General features: G+C 26.9%; 1 protein-coding gene across 1 annotated transcript; it reads right to left on the bottom strand.

Moving 5' to 3' along the window:
* Positions 1-10,561: 10,561 nt before the first annotated feature.
* LOC108563572 (ATP-binding cassette sub-family G member 1-like) lies at positions 10,562-23,215 on the bottom strand. Its single transcript, XM_017922288.1, has 10 exons — positions 22,747-23,215; positions 12,448-12,755; positions 12,248-12,393; positions 11,949-12,187; positions 11,773-11,889; positions 11,613-11,713; positions 11,393-11,561; positions 11,233-11,333; positions 11,019-11,174; positions 10,562-10,961 (listed from the first exon to the last, which is right to left on the bottom strand). Exons 1-10 carry the CDS (start codon positions 22,820-22,822, stop codon positions 10,620-10,622), a joined length of 1,755 nt encoding a protein of 584 aa, XP_017777777.1. The 5' UTR covers positions 22,823-23,215; the 3' UTR covers positions 10,562-10,619.
* Between the last annotated feature and the right edge of the window lie 305 nt (positions 23,216-23,520).

Raw genomic sequence — 23,520 nt, 5'->3', positions numbered from 1 at the left:
AAATGAATACCAATTTTAAGCATACAATACAAAATGTAATTTTGACAAATTATTGCAAAGATATTTCGATACTAGCATACACTATATTTGAATCCTTTCATGTCTGAGTGACGGTTCTTATTGTGCTGTGAAACGTGGAAAATAATAGCCTCAAAGATACATTAGAAATAATATCAATATTTTCTATACAAAGAATAATTTTGACATTATATTGGAATGTAAATTATAAGGTTTATGAACATACACATACAATCATCGACATAGCTCTTTGAACTTTTTGTACGCAATTGCCACCACTGGGTGTTTTGTCTAGTTTGACGATAAAAAAATATATATATTATGTTGGCCCAAATATCCCAAATGCAGTTTTATGGAAATTTAAAGAAAGTTTTAAAGAAATTTAAAGAAAATAAACTTGCGAGATGCATAGGTTGCTATATCGGCATTATACGATTCAGATGTAGAAGAAAATAATAATAAATGTACATAATGAAAATAATGAAATTGACGAAGACAATGAGGAAAAGTTAAATGATGAGTAGCAAGGAAATGTAGATGATAAATTTGGTGAGAGTACCATACAATATTTTAAGATTAAAAAAATATTTTCAATATTAAAAATTCAGGTCTGAAAGGATTCAAGTCAAGTATTATTGAGTTTATTTAAGTATTTTTTGCCAATTTCATGTCGGTTTGAACCGGACTATTCGAGAAAATAAATACATACAAAAATTAACCAAAAAGACAGATATTTGATTCTTTATACAACGGAAAAATGATAATTTATGTATATAAAGAAAATTGTGTACTCTAGTTTAAATTAGTTTGTTTAAATTGTCAAACTGAACTATAGTATAGATAATATATAATACTATTTATGTAAATAGAAACCGTAAAATTGTTTTGATATTTTTGGTGGAAAATTTAATTGAGATTTAAGTGTATTTACAGATATTGATAATTATTATTAAATTGAATTGGATTGGGTTGTCAAGAAAGTTCTTTCATTTCTTCGCAATTAAATAGTGTAATATTTGTTTTTTTAAAGAGTTCTGTCAATTTTATGTTTTTTTTTCCTTTTGTAATTTGAAAGATGTCACTTTTAGCTTCCTTTGGAAGTCAATTTTGCGTAATATTGTTAGCAGCTATTAGTTAAAAGTAAATTTTAATACGAGTGTAAAAACAAACATGATCTAGTTTACTGTCAAAAAGCTCACAAAGATATATGTGAAGTTTTTGATTTTGATAGTTTAACAGAATGCACGTTTAAGACTTGTTTAAAAAAAATCAGTTCTGTTGATATTTTACTCAAAGAACGTTGGTTTCTGGTTGACCTACTAAAGTTTATGATAGATAATCCAAATCATAATTGAATCGCATAGTCATATGACTGTGCTAGTGATTGCAGTGAGGATTAATTTATCACTTAAAAATGGATTGTTATTAAAAGCTGAATTGCATCAACAAATATCATGCAATCAATTTCCCATCAAATTACAATGGTGTGCATTTACATTTAAGAAACCAAAGTGCAAATTCATCTGTCAACAACTAATGAAACTGGATGAAGCAATCAAAGAAAAATGGTTGGGAAGTAATGTCGCATCTCCCATATAACCCTGACCTTGTACCATCAGATAACCATTTATTTTGGTAAATATGATGACTAAATATAATGAAGTTTTTTGCTGATAAAAATCAGAATTTCTATGAGCGCGGAATCAAGTTGCCAGAAAGATGGTAAAAGGTTATCGGACAAAATGAAAAATATATATTGATTAAAGTTCATTCTTTGTATACATTAAAAAGTTTTATTTCGCGAAATTACTTTCTTGTCGAATACAAAATCATAATACAAAAAAAAAAATAATTACTATTATTACAAAGGATTATAGACTGTAGGTTTTTTTTGTTATTGTTTATTTTCAATTTATTTGGTTTCTCTACGATTTTTGCAATATGGAAATTAAAAAATAATTATTGTCTTTGACGTCCATAATTCTGTATTTTAACCTTGACCTGAGTAATGTTATTTTACTAAAGACATCCTCTTTCTAGGTCATTTCAAGTTTTAACTTATATAAAAATAAAATTGAAATTGAAAATAAAATCTCCATTTATTTTTTTTTAATTTTATTTAAAATAAAATTTCTTTTTATGCTGTTTGAAAATCTTCGACTAGTCAGGGATATTGGTGGTAACCGCACTATGCGAGGTAAAAATGATATATTTTTTTAAATTAACAATAAAATTACATTTTGCATTTCAACGGCGATTATTATAAAAATGCATAATTTATCTCGCCTACAAACAATCGAATTTGTTGGGTCACTTCCGGGCACGGACAATGCGATAACCGAATAATCAAATAAAAACATGCTCATAATTAAATGGTACATAAATCATCCTCGTATTTTTAAATATGTTTTATTTTCATTTGAATTCCTGCTAATTGCTATATAATTTTGATTGCAGTTTTTATTTCATACACAGAGGGAAACTCTGTCTGTATTGATTACCATGAGACCCATTGATCTTGAACTACATTACGAAAAAAAAAGTGGAACGCTCCGCTTGAGCGCTTTTCATATTACTTTGCAGTTATATTTCCAGCAATTGCAGAATCATTTCTATTTTTATATAGTTCAAATTCAATGCGTCTTTTTTTGCATTGAAATTGCGATTGTATTTGGTTAATTGTGATGTCAAATACTAAAGAACGATTAAAATCTGAACGACCTTTACCTTTACTATTTTTTCACTTAACTAAACAAGTTTCCGACAAAATAGTAAATATCAAGTCTGTATTTAATTCGCTTTATTTAAAAAAAAACAAAAACGTATTTGAATTTATATAAATTATATATAAGTAAATTAATATTGTTACACATTTATTTAATACAAGACATAGTGCGGGTAATCGCCAATATCCCGCACTGTTTGAAACCGCATTAATCGAGGACTTTAATACTGCACAAACAGAGACTTTATTGTATAAAACGTCTCCAGTTTTACTATAATATTGCTTACTAAACTTTTTCTTCAATTAATATTTAGTTTGATATGAATTAGTACGGATTCACTATAGTGAAACCGCACTAATAGAACCGCACTATGCGAGGTATTGTTGTATATTTATATAAATTTTGTACTTAAAATATTTACAATTTGATTCTATGTGACATACATTTTCTTTCTGTAAATTTATTTAAATTTTTTTTGATTGTCGTGTTTTATATAATATTTATATATAACATAAACATTTTGGACTAATCGAGGACTTTAAAACTACATAAAAATAAACTTCACAAAAAGAAACTTGATTGTATAAAATGTCCATAATATTGTGTACTAATCTTTTAAAGTTTCTTTTGCAATTAAAATTTCGTTTGATATGAAATTTTCAAACAGTACTATAGTGACTCCGCACTGATCGAAGACGCACTATGCGAGGTATTGTTGTATATTTATATACATTTTGTACTTAAAATATTTTCAATTTTATTCTTTCTATAAATTTATTTTACTTATTTTTATTTTCGTGTTTTATATAATAAACTTCTGATCATTTTATTCAATAGAACATATAAATCTTGTTCTCTCCTCAGTTAGTTCAATAAAACTTTTGCATCAACTAGATGCAAAGTTTTTCCAACTATTTCACACATTTTTCATTCTCTTATTATTCTTGTGATTTACAATTTCCTCAATTATTTAATTAACTTTTGATCCCAATTTTATTCTAAAATAATCATCTTGTTATATACTTTTTTTTAGGTTTGTTAACTTATTTCAGTTTGTTTTATTCAATGTTTTTCACAGTATTCTATTGTTTTTCCATTTTATTCGTGTATAAAAAAGCAACAATTTATTTAAATTTTACACTTTGATTTTTTGTCATTATCGAATTTTAACTTATTTATACTTTTGCAAATTTGAAAAGAATATTTTATTAAGTTTGCACCATAAAAAGCAATACAATTTTAAGTGGATTTTTCTATGTAAAAGAGTGTTTAAAGAAATAAATAATATGTTACACTTAATTACATTTTTTAATTAAATAATCCCAGGTAACAATTTATATAAATTTCGTAACTCAATTTACTTCCTCAATTATGTATGCTTTGCAACTCGCGCTGCGTAAATAAAGTATTTCAAAATCAAGGAAATTTTGAAAAGAATAACATGTTGTGTTAGATATGCAAAGAAACTCATTGACCGGTTAACTTATATCACGACGATAGCTATTTCTGGCCTCCGTTCATGCACAATTATTTATAAACTTACACAATCCTGGAATCTACTATACATACACACACACATATTTCTCTTAATTGCAAACAAAATGAAATGTGAACTTTGCCATTGTTTATTATACATTCTTACGACCTTGCAGAATCATCAACATCAACGATTGGAAAACCGATTCCGATTTATATTTACAAATTTTAATTGTTATTGCTTATTTTTACATTATTTAAGTGCTCGACTATAATACAATTATTTATTATTAATGCGCAAGTAAAAACAACATAAATGAATTTATCTGAGAGTTTTTGAATGGAAAATACTGCAAATAATCAGCATTGTATTTTTACTTTAAAATTCATATTATTTTTATAAATTATTAACGTTAACAATGAAATGTTAAACATTTTTTTTTTAATAATTTTCAATCTACAACAACATATTTTTTTTAATTTAAACGATTTTATAAGAATTATTAATCTAAACTACAACATGATTATTAGTATTGTAAAATTTCATCAAACTTAAAAGAAATATGAAGATTTTTAGAACGTAATTTAAGAATTTCAACGATTTTTTTTTAAGTATTTACATGTAAAATACAGCAAATTATCATTATGGTGTGTTTATACAAAAGTTCTAAGAAGTATGTAGAGACAATAAGAATGAAATTTTATAAATTTTAAGACTCGAATATAGGAAATAATCAGTAGAAATAAGCAAACATTAAGAATATTATTTTATATTTAAATAAAAAAAACAACTTAAGAATTGCAGCATTTGATAACAATTCTATAAATTTACTATAATTTACTTTTACAACTTTAATTGAAAAGGTTAAAGCTGATTTTACTGATTTATTTTAATTAATAATTATAATTATTTAATAATAATAAACGTAAAGTAATCTTTTCTTGTAAAATTTATCAAATTTTGATATCTACATTTATTGAAAAACTAATGTAAAGTAGTTCTTAATGTTATAAATAAAATGTGCAAAATGTTAACATTATTGAGTAACAACTAGAATAATTTTATAATTAATAAAGCAATACCATACGTATTCCGAATTTGAGCAGACAGGATTCACTACAGTCCAGTTTGATTGTAAATAATGATTGTAAAAATGATAAAATTTAAGAAATTGAATAAAAGATTTTTTTGGAGAGTTGCATAAATTGTAAAATTTGTAATCCACCTTGTGTATAATATAGTTTGAAACAAATATACATTCGTGTAAAGCGTTTTTCTCAATAATTTCATATTATTAACGTTTCATTCTCAGTATTACAGTAGCAAAAAAGAGAAACGTGAAAAGATTCAAGTAAATCATTAGATACTATTTCCACTGCATTCAGTTCTCTCTTTTCCTTATAAGATGATACAAAAATCAATCGCGTAAAACTGAGTGATAAAAACATGCATTTATACGTGTTGTGTATATGTGTCAACATATGTGCAGTAATAATCCAAAGTTCATTACGTGAAACCAAAAAAAAATAGCCGAACATTATTGATTGACAACATCGCAATCCGCTCGTTTCTTACATTAACATGCATATTTATTATTTTTGCAATCCAGCTGTACGTTTATCTAACGTCCAATTAGTAAAACAGAAAAATGTTGTTGTTTACAATCAGAGTCATTAAATTTTGTTGTTGTTTGCTCTCATAAGATCAAGAATTTTGGGTCCTTGACGAATTACGTCGATCCTTCCTACGTGCACTTTGATTCGACAAGACACAAGTGCTTTGTGTTTTCTTTTCGAATGAATGAATGAAAAACAATTGAGGAACGATGACCTAAAAGTGTGTCGTTTTGGAAAGAAACTGGACGTTCTTTGTCTGAATTTTGTGAGAAATTCATTACTTATCTTAAATTTCGACTTTCACATGCATGTGTCGTTTGTTTGTTTATTATTACGTGTTAAACAAATAAGGAAAATCACTCGGATTTGATCATTTGAACTTCTTCCACTTTAAACGATACACACACGTATTATCAACGTTGGCTCTGATTACTCGAACTCCAACATGTTTATGTTTGTTCGTACAACAACGAGAATGAATGTTTTGTTTTATCGTATAGTTAAAATATCGATTATTATTCTACTGCATTCACTAAATTCCCTACACTTAATTCTACAGTATTATCATCAATACTAACATGATTATTTTCTATAATTATGTCATTCACAGTCGCTTAATTAGTTAATAAATATTATTATAATTAATTAAAAATCTTACCTACTTTATAAAAGATTTTCTTTAAATATATTTATACTTGTAGTCTCTCCAGATTTCTATTCACATTCTCACCAGAAAACACTTGAAAATAATAATAAAATTCCATGTGACATTTTAGCTGTATAATTTTTTTTTTATTTCGTTTCTCGCATTTTTTCTGCATTGTAATTACGTTATTTGTAAATCAAGACACCGATGTTGGTTGACAACATAAAAGTAAATAATTGTCATATTACAAGTAATTATAGTGAATTGTAGTAATTAATTAAATGCAGTGCTAATTATCACTTAATTTCATTGCATAATTATCGAATAGTACCTAAAAAACGGTGAGTTAAGTTGTTTTCATATAAATTAAAATACGAATTTTTTCTGTCTCAATTATAAAATAGAAAAGGAATCATTTTAATCTTAATCAATTTATTCTGTTGTTAGTTAATGGTAAGTTAAATAATCTTCTTCTTCTTCCTTCCTCTCCACACTTCACTTGGCTTGCGCGTCTTGCACAATTTCGCCAGCCAAGTTAAATAATGAAGTATGTTATATTTTTTTTGATTATGTATGTAGGCAACACAATTTACACGTAATGTTAGGATATTGTATAAATAATATAAATACAGATATCCCCCGACTTACAAACTAGTTCCGTTCCAAAGACTTACGAACGTCGAATTTGTTCGTAAGTCGGGGGAATTTTAATTTATACTTATCTTACCACACTTTATCATGGTTTTTACTTTTATATGTGTTAAATTTCGTATTACTTACTGCAAAATTTGAAAAAGTAGACTGAAATAAATAAAATAGTTACTTACAAAAACTTTTCAATGTAGACATCACAATTATTTAATAAAAACGACAAAAGGAACAACTGCAACAAAATAGATAGTACATCTTCCAAAAACATTACATTTCTGCCCAATTCATTTTATTCTCACAATATAACTAAATACAAATAATTTTAGTGTAATCCAAATTTAGTTAAAGTGACATTTAGCCTTGTTGAACGCTTCTTTTGAAAATATATACCTTTTAGTTAATCGATCCTCATCGATCATTACCTTATTTATATGAGGAAATTTATGTGAATTGGTCCCTACTGTTAACATAATTGATTCCATACAAGTTTGTAATTTTATAAAGACTTTATCAAGAGTATTGCTCTCTAGTTTATTCAATTCATCTTGAACACATTCAATTAATTCATCAATCGTGTTTGGCGTAGTTTCATGTTGTAGTGATTGAATCATTTGGGTTAAAATTTTCCGTTTTGAAATTCCAGCGGTGACTAATTTTCTTAAAAAAAACTAATTTTTGATCTTCAAATTTCAACTACTTAGGACTACTACTTATGTTAGGATATTTAGTTATCATTGTAAAGAATACCAATATAATGAGTATTGCCAGATGCTTTCGAAACTCTAGATAATCTAAGATTTTCTTTCAAATGTATATTTTCGAACAGAGGGAGTATATTTTATTAAAGAAATTATCATTTTTTGTTGGAAAGTTATTTTTTTATATATATACTTGAAACAAGATAGAGCTTTTAGAATTTTGTTCGTAAGTCTGGGAATTCGTAAGTCAGAGGATACCTGTATTACAATTGCGATGTTTGTCAATATTGAAACTATATTAATCTTTGATATTATACTTTTTGAAAATACATTATTTATTTAAATATCTATGTATCTAGGTTTATTTGCTATTTATATAAACATTATTTAAATAATATCAGGCTCCTTCGCACCTTATTATATTCAATGGTTAACCTTGTCTCATCAATAATTATAAATTAAGTAAATATTGCCGTAAATCAACATATAAATCATACAATAACATACTTATAATTAATTCTTGCAATTAAAGTACAATAATAAAAATGCGATTGGAAACTTTATTTTGTAATGAAATATACAGTCATACCTCAAGAAATAGGATGTATTTCACAAAATTATTTCGTTAAGCGAAACTTCGAATTCAGGGGTAAACGTACTTTAATCATGGGTCCTTTCTAAAGAACATTAAAGCTGATTTTCCAACAAAAAAAGTTTTACTAAAGAAACAGTCAAGTAGCATACATAATAAAATCACAATTTATAATAGAAGTACAACGTTGACTGTTTGTCCTTCTATTTCTATTTCATTTCACAATTGCTTGTAAGGAGTTATTTCATTTTAAACTGATCGTTTAACAACACCTTATGATTATGATCAAAAGTGTTAAAAAAATATATTGGGTATAGATTGAATTTCTAAAAAGTGGGTCGTAATGTTTAACAGTTCTATTGCAACTTTTGCTTGAAATTATGGACTCTGCCATTACGAAACTGATAACAGAGGTAACGTTAACCGAGGCATGACTGTAAATGTAATGACTAAAAATTAATGCATTATTTTCATTGCTCTTTCATATATAAATTGTTTTTTTTATAAGAATTCCTGATCAGATTTATGATGTAGACAACCAAGCGAAAAATATTTAACATGTGGTTGCCTATAATAATTTTAAAAAAATTCCTCAGTATTATTTTTACTAAACTCCTACACTTTTCAATATTTATTCATCATCAATTGTATAATTATAGAGAATATTTATAAATATAAATACTTCCACTACAACATCAGTTCATGTTTACATATTATCCATCATCAGAAGATTAATACTAAAAATATCACAATATTTTTTTAAGTAAAGTGGAACCTCGCTTAACTAGTTTTAACCGTTGCAAAATTTCCGAATTTTTACTCGTATAGTGACATATTCAAAAATACACATAATATGTGTACACAAGTTTTAAAAATGATGTAACAGGCGCGCAATCCGGGACTTCTCATCGTCACTCGTTATGCGAAACGTCGTTCGTTAAGCGAATATGTATGTATTCCAATGAAAACAAAACATAACTTGAATGGTTATTGTTTGTTAAATTGTTCCTCTCCTCGACAGATTCCTTAAATTAATATCCAAAGAATTCAACACTTCTTCCCTTACTAAATTCTATATCCCTCGTAATCCAAATATTCATCTTAGATTAAAGTATCCCTCTGTACTCTATTCAAATTCCTAATGTCCTTATAATCTTATCCTTTTTACAATTGCTCCTTTTTTTTTGTATTAAATTTAATTTCTTGTTATTATTTTTAGAAATCATTTTAATTTTGGAGTTGGAGTATTTCTATATTTTTCCTAATTAATATTTTATTAATTTTGCTTTAGTTGTTTTTCTTCTTTTCGATTACAACTTTTAATTATAATTAAAATTGAAGGTCGACATTATATAATGTTGTTTTTACGTCTAATTATGTTAAGATGAAGCCAGTTTTGAACAAATCCTTGAGTCCATGAAATCGACAAATATATTTACATAATGATAATTTTGATAGGAAATAACAAATATGCCAAAAAAATAAATGATATATTTAGGAAATTCGTGTTTTTTCGCAGCAGAAATTTGCTTTTAAAAAAAAGTTACATCCAATAAATTGATTGTATAACTAAACATATGTGGTATCAAAAGCATTAAAAATTAACATTGATCCAGAATAATTACCATTAGTGACTACTTTTGAATAATATTCGCAAAAGTCGAACGTGATTGGTATTCATGCTAGTTAAACAACGCATCAAATTGTTCTAAAACGGTCTTGCTTTGTTTACACTATTGAATGACGTTGGATTAATATTTGTAAACATCTTACGTGATGGAATGTGTGCTATTAAGAAAACAAACTAACTTTTTATTTTTTTCAGAAGATCGGTTTAAGTACAATTACGCATATATTTAACCAAAAAAATTTTTTTTTAAATAAATTAGTTGTTAGTCAATAATAAACAGAGACATTTGAAATGATTAATTATATTATTCATCTTTATTTCTATTATGTAAATGAACTTCATCACGGTCACGAACATTGTTTTAAACAGATTTAGCGAAGGATAAAGGTCATTGGCTTGGTAAGAATCCAACTGCATCACTTTCTTGTTTATGAGAATATCACCTTTTTGCATTTACATTTTAAACTCACTCATTTCTGTTAAAAGTGAAAGTCATTTTCAAACGACTAATCTTTATAAATATTTAATTTTTACAGATATTTAAATAAATACAATAATTGGAACATTATTTTGGTAACCTTTTGGTTATGGCAAAATACGTTGCGATCCTTAAGCCAAAGTAAATAGCGATCATACATGAAAAGTCAGTCCAAAAACTATGGTCTTTAATCTCCATTTCTTTCAGAAACGATGCTCCGGTCGTGTAATAGCAGAACTCATCATCAGGACATTCTAATTTCTTCCTGTTGTAACCGTAGATGGCTACATTCATACCGGACACTGCGTATCGCATGTAAGATATGTATCCAATGATGTTGAAGTATGACGGTACATCTTTCACAAGTAAACCAAAGCCACTCAGCAACATCAAGGGCATATGGACATACGATCCAACGAAAACTCCGTTCTGCAAAAAAAAATGTAAGTTTTAACCATAATTTTAAGTTGAATGTTTGTAACTTACTCTGAGATTTAAGCAGCTTCCTAATAGTAAACCAATGCTTTGAGCGATTAGCCCAACCATAATACCAAAAGACAAAACCATGAGAACCCTATTCATCTCCATTGGTTGCGCAGTAAAATATAGTATGATGTAATTCGATACTGTGGTTGAAAATATCTTTAAAAAAACATAAATAATTAAATGTTTTTAATATTGTAACACTTCCAATACATACAGAGATCGGTAAATCCAATATAGTTATCGCAATGTAGTAACTCCTTAATCGAAAGTATCTGTTAAAGTGTTCTTTCTGGAGTATACCGAGTTCCATAGGAACTAAAAATAGATCATAATTAATTTTAAATATAATCACTTTTCGTAATTAATCTATTTACAAACTATAACTGTCAACATTATACCGCACATGACCAAGTTTATAACTATGCAAAGTACGAGATTATAGTTGAACCAAATCTTGGAAGCGTTTTCGCCTAAATTCCAATAGATGGAACTAATCATGAATCCATTTATTATCGTCGCGCAAATACGTAGGTAGGTTAATGACTAAAAAAAAACAATGAACAAGTTCATTAAAGTAAATCATATTTATCCTACCAAATTCCTAGTCAACTTAACAAATTCTCTCCGAAATAGAGTCTTCAATTCGTACGTGTTGCTCTGAAAATGTAGATCACCTGAAAGAGGTTGGTATACACCTGAAATCATACAAACTTAAGTAAACAATTCAATTATATCTTTTAAACTTGTATTTTACCGTTTGTTACATCTTCAATATACTTGTCCATGTAGCTTCGATTCCCTCCGTTTTCCGAATACTTAATCATCATGTCAATTTTATCAGATCCGTACTCGCCGTTCGCCAACTCCAGAACTGTGATAAGAATAATTTATATCAAGTTTACATCTTTGAGATCTATGTGAAATACTCACCAAAATCTGCAGGATTGTGGAATAAATTGCAAGGCATTCCTATCTCTTCCAAGAACTTCAGCATGTTTTCCGTTCCTCCTTGATACAGACATCTGCCTTCAGAAAGGATGTAGACGTGATCGAATTGTTTGAAGATGGTTGCCGACGGCTGGTGTATCGTGCAAACTACAGTTTTCCCTTTATTTGCCAGTTCCTTCAAGTTTTCGATGCACTGGCTGCTCGTGAAACTATCCAAACCTCTGGGAAAAGAAAATTCCGAAATTAGGTGTGCAAGATTTTCAGCGATATTTCAATGTTACGTTGTCGGTTCGTCCAGGAACATTACCATTGGATCACTGATCAATTCTAAAGCTACGGACAGCCTCTTCTTTTGTCCGCCCGATATTTTCGATGTTGGCGTGTCTTTAATTTCTGATAAGCTGTACGTATCTAAAATACTGTTAATCTAAACAAGATAAATAGTTTATTGTGTGATTCGATATATTGGATGTAATCATACCATTTTGTTTTTTGTCTTTTTGTCGACGGTCTCTCCAAGTTTCAAATCTGCAGCGAATTTCATGTTTTCTTCCACCGTCAGCAAATGGTGCAGATCGTTGTCCTGCGGTATGTAGCTGCACCTCTTCCTGTACCATTGCATGTTGTTGCGTTTCCCGTTAATGATAATGTCGCCCTTCATACCCGTAGTGTTGAATCCACTGAGGGCATTCAGAAGGGTGGATTTTCCGGCTCCCGAAGGTCCCAGGATTCCGATCAAGGAACCCGACGCAAACGTTCCGCCGATTCCATGGATAATTTCTTTGGTTTCTAAAATAATTAAAAAAAAACACATTTTAAATGGTATTTTCATGCAATTGGAATACATAATTACAAAATTTCAAACCGGATTGATTATATTTTCAAAATGCTGTTGGAATTGGTTATATAATAACAAAATGCAATTGATTTTATAATATTATGTAATTCGATAAAACGAATTAAAAACCGGTCCAGTCAGAGCTGAACTTAAAACTAACTTTATAAATTTTTGGCATAAAGGTTAACATTTTGTTGAAAAAATAGTTAATTAATTCGCACAGGCAATAATTTTATTATTTAAAATATAAATTAAAATCGCATATAGGAATAATCTGATTACACCTTTGTTATTGATTTCTACGAAAATTTTCACAAAGTAGTTTGATCGAAATTCAAGTTGCCAAGGCTAAGAAAAGAACTTTTTTTTCGGTTGAAAACTTCGTAAAAAGCAAAAGGGAGAGAGATAGAAAGAAAAAAGAAACTCTATTTTTTTAACGATCGTTATTCAAAATTATTTCTAAATCTATTGAGATTCTATATGTATATTATTACAAGTAATACTTAAACAAAGAAGAATTATATTGTGTGTAGAGGATGGAAGATTCGAATCAAATCAAATCTAGCGAATGAAACAAAATATATAAGTATAAATGTATTTACAAAAACCTATTTTGAAGAAGATGCGAGATATTTTTGATTAATTGTACTTATTCTATTTATAAATGAAAATTATGATGATAGCTAAATAAAGTACTTTACAAAGGAAAGTAATTCATTTGTTGTAATTAATCGATTAACATAATTATTTATAAAATATAATTAGTATATATTACATTTTTTAAATGTTCAATAAATTTCTAAAAACATGAATTCCTCTTTAGCTTTTGAGTTATCTATTAGTAAATGCATGGTTTTGCAATTACGAACAAAAAGTGTGTGACTCGAGTTTGCATATGCTTTGTGTACATTATTTAAATTGTTTTTAAAGTAAACGTTAAATATTTAAAAAAAAAAGAGCTAAGGTTGTGTAAAAGATTATATTTGCTTCCGACTTGTTTGCAAATTCAGTGCTGCAATAAAAATAAAGAAAAAAAAAAACAACATGACTGTTGATTGTTGTGATTTGCATTTAGATCCGATGAGCATAGAACCGGACAAATGTCTGGTAGTTGTCAAGTTTTAGCACGTCTATTTTTGTAATAACTCTCGTATTATGTTTGCGTGTCTGTGCATTTGATTAGCATAATCAAATGCTTAAACAACGTGTGCGGTATTCCTCTGAAAATAATCAAATACCTCGTATAGTGCTGCTTCGATTAGTCCGGATACACTATAATTGGATTGAAAATTTTCAATTAAAATGTATTTTTGTATGTATTTACTTCATATAACTTTATTTATATATCGATGAAAAAAAAAATGGAAAAAATAGAAGCTTTTTCAAATAAAAAATATATTTTTCGCTTTTCGAGATATTTATTATAATCACTCGCTTTTGAGGCTTCTTCAATGCTGGTATTAACAAGCTTAATGGTAAAATTGTATTTATAGTTTAGGTGCAAACTTTAGTTATTTATACTGCTTCTTGTTTGTGATTTAATAATCCAAACTTTCAGTACGAAATCGGACGTTTTATACTTTAACGCTCTTAATATTTACTAGAAATATAAATACATACATTTTTTTAGTATATTTATATTGTTCTTGTAATTATTAAGTTAAATTTAATTATATATACTGGAAATATATAAATAAAATATTGCATAACATTTTTTTTAATTTAAGTAATTCTAAATGGAAAATAACTTGACATTGATATTTTACTTACATATGCATTGATATGTAGTTTGTTTATTATATATGATGAACTATAAAAAAAATGATAAAACTGTATGTAATTTACATAATATAAAATTGAAAGCAATTTGATTTGCATGCTTTCTTAACAAATAAGTAATAATTAACAGTTGTATTGAAATTATTTCATAATATTTTATGAATTTTACGTAATTTGAAGTTGAAAACAACTTGACTCTGATGATTTGCAATATGATTTGATTGAATAATCATAAACAAAATATATTATAATTTGATGTTAGCTATCATAAACAATAATTATATATATGATAACTTTGAAATCATCAATTTTCTCACTAAGTTCAATAATTAAAAACAATATTTTGAAAGTGACCTAAGTCCACTTCATTATTGTGTGTATCTTCAAATTATGTGTATCATTAGAGTGTGTATCTTCAAATTTCTGAAGGCAATGACCAAAAATGTAATAACTTTATTCTAAATGAAATGAAACAATAGGATTTCATATGAACAACATTTTTGGAGAACGCAGTTCTAAATATGAAATTAATAAAAAAATGCGTTTTTTTTGAGAAATTAACCATATAAAATGTTCTAAGATATCAACGTATGAGAATACTTCGCTTAAAATTGCACAAATTGTGTGTAAAGAAATAGAAAAAATAAATTGAGTGGTGTTATCTCAATTTAAAGCATTTTAAACTATGTTGAATGGATTTGATCTCTTTCAAATTTTATAATAAATCTTTTTTTATACACTGAACAAAGTTGAAAAATTGGTCCAATGATCAACCTTCAAATTAATTAACTGTAGTATCTTATTAGTTATAATAAAGTACATTAATAGTTTATATAATACGTTATGTTAAAACTAAACAACAATGTTTTCGACGAAGGACCAAATTGTGCGGGTGAATTGAAGAAAGTCGTTGGGGTTTCAAAATGGCGTTTATTTACTACATCTTACATACATCGCTTACACTATATTACTTCACAGTCTTACTTAAACTACCGAACTAATAATTATACTAATACTTCTCTCTGCTTAACTCCTAAAGTTCCTCGACAACTTAAGGGCGCAATGTTTTTATTGAAACAGACTTAGGTCACTTCCAAATCTAACGGCTCATAATTGAAATATATGTTTTATTGCTATTATAAGTATTAGGTTACATTTGATTATATTCACTGGTAATACATAAATTATTTCATCAAATTTTTAATATTGAAAATAATTTGATTTGGATTATTTAAGTTCTTTTATTGCTTAACATTTAGAGTCACACGCGCATAATTAAAGTGATAATTGCTAGATTATTTTGTAAACAAACATATTATCTGCACATCCTTTATCAAATATAAACATTTAATTCAGTCTCAATTTATAAAAAAAACTGTAGACCAGCTTTCTACAAACTATGAGGCGCGTCTCCCGAATGAGGGGCGGACTAGTCTAAGGGTGCGAATATTAGTTACAGTGAGCACTTTTCTAAATCTATTTTATGAAATGGATGGGGGCGAAATAATTAAATATTTTTAAGGGAGGCGTAGTTTGGAAACCACTGCTGTATACATACTTTCGATCAATTTTACTTTTCATGTAACCTATAGTAAAATTCGTCCAATAATACAGACATAAATTACTCGAAGAATGCATTTTAATATAAGTTTCTTGTATATTATAACGTAAAATATGTGTAAATGAAATATTTTATAAAATAATCGATATTTCAAGTACAAATAACACTTTTTATCTGTAATTATTTATTTAATATTAAGCTTGTTACAATAACTGTTATTAACTGTCATTATATCAGTATAAACACAATATAGCAATACCTCGCATAGTGCGGGTAATCGATTCAGCTAATATCCTTAACTAATCACTAATTACAAAAAAATATGTACATGTTTTGTATAATTTTTTTAGATTTTTTTTTTATTTTGCTCATTTAAGAATCAGTTCTTTTTAATAAAACCGAACATAAGTAAATCCAGATAGATCCAAGCCGCACCTCTACAAAGTATAGATGTATTCAATCATAACATTTTATGTCTTCATAGTAGAAATTAAAAATTTCCATAAAATTTTGCATGCTATTATTAATAAATCGGTAAAGTACTAACTTAATTAGTACATAAACAGATAAATTGATACAATATCTATACTTTTAGATTGATTATTATTACTAGAGACATAATAATTATGCTTTAGTTATCAGGAAGATTAACAATTTAAAGATTGTTTAATTTTCTATTTTTAATTGCAACAACAAATGAACTAACAAACAAAAAATATTTATCGATCAACCAGATTGTTACGTATTATTAATTTAATTATCAAAAGTACGACAAATATTTAAAAAAAATCAACAGTTATGAACTTTGATTTAATTTTAAAAGAAACACACAATTATCATACTTTTTAATTGATCGTAATTTGAAACTTGTGCAATTAATTAAAAACCGACATTTTTTTTTTATTAACAAGAAGTACAAATAAGAAAATAATTGTTTATTGCCATAAAATTGCATGAATTTATTTCGTAACGGTGAAAAATCAGTAAAAAAAAGTGTTGCAAGTGTTTGTGAGATTGAACATGCTCTATAAAATAATATGTAGTTTTGCACATTCGGCGCTTTCTTCATTTATTACTGAGAACGCACTACAACAAAAATTAAATTGCGCGTTGCGTAAATCGAGTCGTAATATTGCTTTAATTTTATTTTGGTACTTAGGAGAAAGTTTTTCTCGTAAACAATAAAAAAATATGTATTTAAGGTGAAGTAAATGTAATCAGCTTTTATTTGTTATAATTAAACTAATATGTTTGATTTCGACAATTATTTAGTAACAATTGCATTCATTGATGTTTACGAGACTTTGATTTAACGAAATCAGCAATTTCTTCCAGCAAACACAACTTCTCTAATTCAGCAATTAAAAATGAAGTTATTCATTTCTCAATAGATTTAAAAAATGTAGATGAAATAAAGTTAGAAATTTATTGAATACAGATGATGATTTTCAGTGAAAAATTATTTGAAAAAAACTTGGAAAATAAAGTTTTTTTTTTTTAATTATTTTCAACAAGCTATAGAAAAAGGAAATAAACAATATTGCAGATTGATCCAATGACCAAAGTACACTGATAAAATATAAACAAATAATAAACAAAGTACATCGCATTAAAAGTAGACAAAATTTGGGTTAGAACAACGAATAATCATCTGTTCATCTCTGTTGTGCAGATATGAAACCGATTGGTTTCTTAGAACAATTGTTACTGGTGTTGAGAAGTAGGTCCTCTACAACAATCCGAAGGGAAACAAAAATAAGTTTCTTGAGGCATATGTATCTTCTACATTCCATTGACTTTGAAAAAGCTTTTCACCGTAGTTTGGTGAGATATTTCGGGAATATGAATTACTAAAATCTGGTCACACTGTTACACAGCAGAGATGTATTATGCCCAATTAGTAAGATTACAAGTAGAACTGCTTAAAAAATGTTCAGTTTTAGTGAACAATCAGATACGAATTGTTTAGTATGATAATTCAAGACCTCACGCAGCAAAATAAGTGAGCTTGATTTAGAATTTCTGCAACATCCACCATATTCATCTGATATTACAACTTCTGACTATGACGACTTCTTCATGACAATTCTTTTACATGAATATGGATATAAAATACCCAATTTATATTTATTTCTATCATTGTAAGGTTTATCATGAAGTTACTTTTCAGTATTTTTTGTTGATGTAATTTATACATTTCATTAAATCACTATTTAAAAATTTGCTAAACTGCTAACGTAAATAACTATTCTTGTTTGTATTTTCAATTATAAACAGCTTGCAAATGCGTTTCCATTCTCGTTTCTTGGAATGTTTAGAAACCAAACTTAGATATTCAAAACAGTTTTTTTACATATTAATTGTTTTTTTATTTTAATTTTATTAACTATATTAGTATAGTACATAATCAATGTATGTATTTATAATATTATTACTATAGTTCGGTATAAAAAAAACGAAAAAAAAAATGAATTTTAATTGATATGATATGATAAATATAACACAGAATAATTTATTTAGATATATATGATCCTATATACAGTTATGTCTTTTATATAATTTAAAGTTCTCGATTAGTCCTGGATATTGACTGATCCGAACACCTCGGACTACAGAAATATCTGTAGAACTTATAGGAAATCTAAACTCGCAACAGGAAATCAATATGCAAACTTAGATATTAGTAAGAATGCAGATAATTATTTAATCTTTCTGTAATAATAACAAATTGTTTATATTTTTTTGTTCACAGATAGAAAATTTATTAATTACAATTATACCATAAGTTAAATACGGAGAAACTTCGCTTAACGTGCAGAATTCGTTCCAAAATTTTCGGATTTTTACTCGTATAGTGAAACATATGCAACTAATATAAAATAGGATAATGCGTTCCATAACTTCGTCTCGATGTTCAATGATTTTGCAATTTTTATTAAATTTTGCATCACAAACAACATGAAATATACACATAATATGTGTACACAGGTTTTCCTCGTTAAGCGAGGTTCCACTGTATCTGTAATTGCATTTGGAAAAAAACATATTAACTTAGCTAACAAAGAGTGTATATTTGTACAATATTATTATTACGTTTATAAGAATCTAAAGAAAAAAATTCATAATTATGCGAAATTATTCTTAGAAAAATGACTAATAGCAAATGAAAGATGACAAATTATTTGTATTAAAAATTATAGGAATGGCCAATATTTATGCAATGCAAACAAAAAATAGTTTGAATAAAGTCTAAATAGTGCGGAACATTGCTGTTAAACTTTTTTGTTGAGGAACTTTTTTACGTATTACCCCAAAATATATTTATTTACCCCGACATTTATTTTAATTGGTAAACTTAAGTCGTTATCGATTCTTGACTTAATGCAACGTATTTTTTTTATTGATATCTTTGTTGCTTTATTTAATCTATAGTATATATGTTAAAAAACAAGTAACATTTTTAACACATTTTGCAGAATGTTGTGTAAACAAGTACATTATCAATTAAGCGGTGCCATTGGCCTCATTATTTCAGATAATTTACCAAAAATCAAGAAAGTGTTGTTATTCACAAATAAAAAATAATTGCATTTAAATTTAAAAGAACAGGTCTTGAGTGCTTAAACCGTATGGTGTATATTTATATAACAAATAAGAAATGTATTACTTTTCATTTTGATAATTATTACGATAAACTTGATAAATAAAATCTGCTTGACAACATCGCATAAATATATAATTAAATGTCACTTCTATTAAGAATCGGTTAACTAAATTTAAAATTATAAGAATTTGGTCGATATATTTATAATATTTGATTCACGGAAAGGTCAATGGATCTTTTACAATTGTTCTCAAATACTATTTTTCGCTTTCCTCCTCGACAGATGTATTTATTTTGAATAGTCATTAAAAATTTAATCATTAATTAAAAACAAATCATTGTCGTTTAAAATTTAATTATTAAAAACTCTTATATCATTAAAGATAAATTAATTACTAGTTTTTTTTTGCAAAAACAAAAATGCTTTTAAAGTATAAAAAAAATATTGGACTCTGTAAGGAAATTCCAATGTTATTCCGATAGTTTAACAATTTGTAGGAATTTTGGAACAAATTGATGATTTGGAAATTATAGAATTTCTGTAGTTTTATGAAAATTTAGTAGAATTTAGACGATTTGTTTTGATACTTGATATTATTAACACGTTACACACTAAACCTCTTAAATGTACATTTTCGACTCGGTTGTTAAAAAAAATAGGATTATTCGAAAACCAAATCCATTCAAATCCTAACAACAAATCATGTAAAATTGATATACTTCGCAAACTGTTTGAAACCGCTCTAAGCGAGGACTTTAAAATCGCACAAAAAATAGACTTTAGTCTACCGAAGGAAAAAGACAATAATAAGTATAAAAAAAATACTTTTTAACAATTTATTTGTGAAAAGTTTATAATAAACTCTTAAAAAATACAACAATTATAACAATATTTATTATACGGTGACCTAACAAGAGTGGAAAATCTAAATTTTAAATAAAACTGTTTTTTTTTTGAGAAAATACTGAAATTTTAATTGAATTATAAATCGTAGACACGTTGGTAATTTGTATGAAATGCCCTCGACTTTGCTGGCATAACAACAGAGAACTAAATTATTCGGAAACCAAGGCATTGTTCAAGCATAGTTCCGCCAATATCCCGCACTGTTTGAAACTGCAGTAATCAAGGACTTTAATACCGTATATAAATAAACAGTATAGAAAAGAGACTTGTCTCTTTTTTTTATATTTTATTGTTATTTGATGAGGGATGTGAGGTATTGTTGTAATTCGTTTGCGGTGCAATTTAAACTTCCATACAAAATCTTCAAAAAATACAAAAATTACAGCAATGTTTATGTCAACAACAATTATATAACTTAATGACAATAAATTCTTAAAAAATAAAAAAGTTTTACTTTATATTATTTGTACGGAATGTTGTCAAATTTAGTAAACCCTAATTTTTAAAAGTGTTATTAAATCATGGCCATTCTATGAATTCCATTTAAAAATTAAAAAATATATATACAGATGTTGTTGCGTGTCAGAGTGACTAACATGGAATTTTAATAGTTGTTATTTAATACTAAATTGTTAGTTTTTATCGTCTCAGCCTCGCATTTATTTGTTGAATAATGTGCACATTGCGTAACTTTGAACATAATTTAAACATCTTAAGTCTCCTTGATTACTCTCTTTAAATCCTTATATACTACATATTAAACGTTAATTGTAAGTACTTTTAAGCTTTGTTGCAATAGTTTCTTATATATACAATAACATTTACATATATGTATATGAAACTAAATATATTTATAACATTCTTGGCAATTTGGTATCCAAATCAGTAGTAAATGTTTTGTGATATCCAGATTACTACGATTCAGAAATTTTCTTGTGGTAAATGAACTAAACTTTCTATTTTCACTCAAGGAGTTTCAATGCAAAAAAATGAATTAGCATATATATTTCTATAATCGATTTGAACTGTATTTGATGTTTGTGGAAATTTATCATCGAAAGTATATTTAATCTCAAATAAATTACAAATATTTTATTAATGTAAAAATAATATTAATTCAATTATAAATTAATATTTCGTCTTCTTAATAATGATGTTATGTTTATAGCAATTTTAAATATAATATTCAGGTAGAATTTTATGATTTATTTAAGTAATGTCGTAAACATACATAAACTAAGTATTTTTTTTAAAATTATTATATACAATTTTGTCAACTAAATATTAGAAATGATAATAATCCTTTTTTATTTACAAACAAAAATGTATGGAAACAGTTATCTTACTACGATTGAGCAATTCTCTTTTACTGAATGAACAGAACTTTCTATTTTCTCCGCCGAAGCAGAAAGTTTTTAGTAAAACAGATGCACTCATTTCTATATACAATTGCGTATTCGTTTTGATGTTTACCGTTGTTTTCTAATAACATTCATATTATGAAGAACATATCATCTTCTACGAAATCTATTTTAGTGTGTCCTTGAAATTACATTCAAACAATATTTATGTAAACAAAAAGTTGATACTCTTTAAATTTGAATCTATCTTGAACATGAAAATTAAAGTATTTAATTTATTTGTAAGTTTTGTTTCTTTTTTAATATTTATGAGAGAAGAGATTATGTAAATATTTTTTGTAATATTATGTAAATTACAATTGTATTTTTTATCTATAATTATAGAACCATAAATTAATTCGTATACATTTATCTGTTATGAACATGAATAACAATTTTTTTATGTAAAATTTAATTGCAATATTTGATTCGAATTTCACATGGATCATAAAAATTAAATGAACTATTAATATTTGCAAACAAATTTTATGTTAGGAATTTGTTTTTCTACTTATTTTTAGAAATTACGCACATTTTTGTTTGTTTAAATGATAAATATTAACTAAATCTATTTTAATTTTATATATGTCTAAAGTATATAAGTTTCCGAAAAATTATCGGAATAATTACATTTCTTTATTGTTCCAATGAAATCTTGTTCATATTTATTTGCAATTAGATATACACTCACTGGTTTGTCCTGTCTTCACGGAAACTGTCAGATTGGAAAAGTCTATGGTAACTCCGCGGCTGCTGGACCCATTCATCTTTGGATTTTGAACAATTTTAATAATGAAACACAAACAAGCCTTTTAACGCATCCACGATCCACTCGATACTGATTCCACGCTTTGTCTGCGCTCGAAGTAATCGGCAAGTTCGAGGTATATCTCTCTCAAAATACGCATTACCGGACGTAGTCGTTGCCGTTCCCCTCCACAATTATACACAGTGGATGGATTTAGTAGACTAGCAATCGGTCTTTGGTATTTTCTAAGGTATGTCTTCTGTATACCTGAATTCCTTTTGTCAATTTTTCAATTATTTACACTTGATATTCTTTCTACACCTGCACAAAGGTTAAATTGCAATAAGGATTCACTTAAAACTCGGGTATGCCTAAGAAACATTATATACTAAATCCTTGAAGCCATACCAATTCTGCGTATTTTTCGCAAGAAATAGATTATATTATTGAAAAAGAATATATGAACACAACACGTTATTTTTCGATAGGATGCAACTTGTATGAACTGCCAACTTGTGCAATCAACGCACAATCGCATTCTCTTAGATAAAACAAATCTTATCAAATTCCGGATATGTTTGTTATGCAATATATGTGAGCACTTCTTATCGATATCTCTGATCGATAATAGTGATATCTGTATTTTTCTAGGAGGTTTTCCTCTAATTTATTGCATCAATTATTTATGATTTCATATAATTTCATATAATTTAAACT

The sequence above is a fragment of the Nicrophorus vespilloides genome, unplaced genomic scaffold, assembly GCF_001412225.1.
Source record: "Nicrophorus vespilloides isolate i.1.1-1 unplaced genomic scaffold, Nicve_v1.0, whole genome shotgun sequence".
Lineage (NCBI taxonomy): Eukaryota > Metazoa > Arthropoda > Insecta > Coleoptera > Silphidae > Nicrophorus > Nicrophorus vespilloides.
Note: the sequence above shows the minus strand (reverse complement) of the source record. Positions and strands in the feature narration are given on the sequence as shown.

Bases quoted from the DNA above. Each gene is read 5' to 3' on its own strand.
- LOC108563572 (XM_017922288.1), bottom strand. From the start codon at position 22,822: ATGAATGGGTCCAGCAGCCGCGGAGTTACCATAGACTTTTCCAATCTG. The intron at 12,394-12,447 runs GTATGATTACAT...TATCTTGTTTAG, and splicing joins AAAAGACAAAAAACAAAATG to ATTAACAGTATTTTAGATAC. The intron at 11,334-11,392 runs GTAAATAGATTA...ATCTATTTTTAG, and splicing joins AATGTTGACAGTTATAGTTT to TTCCTATGGAACTCGGTATA.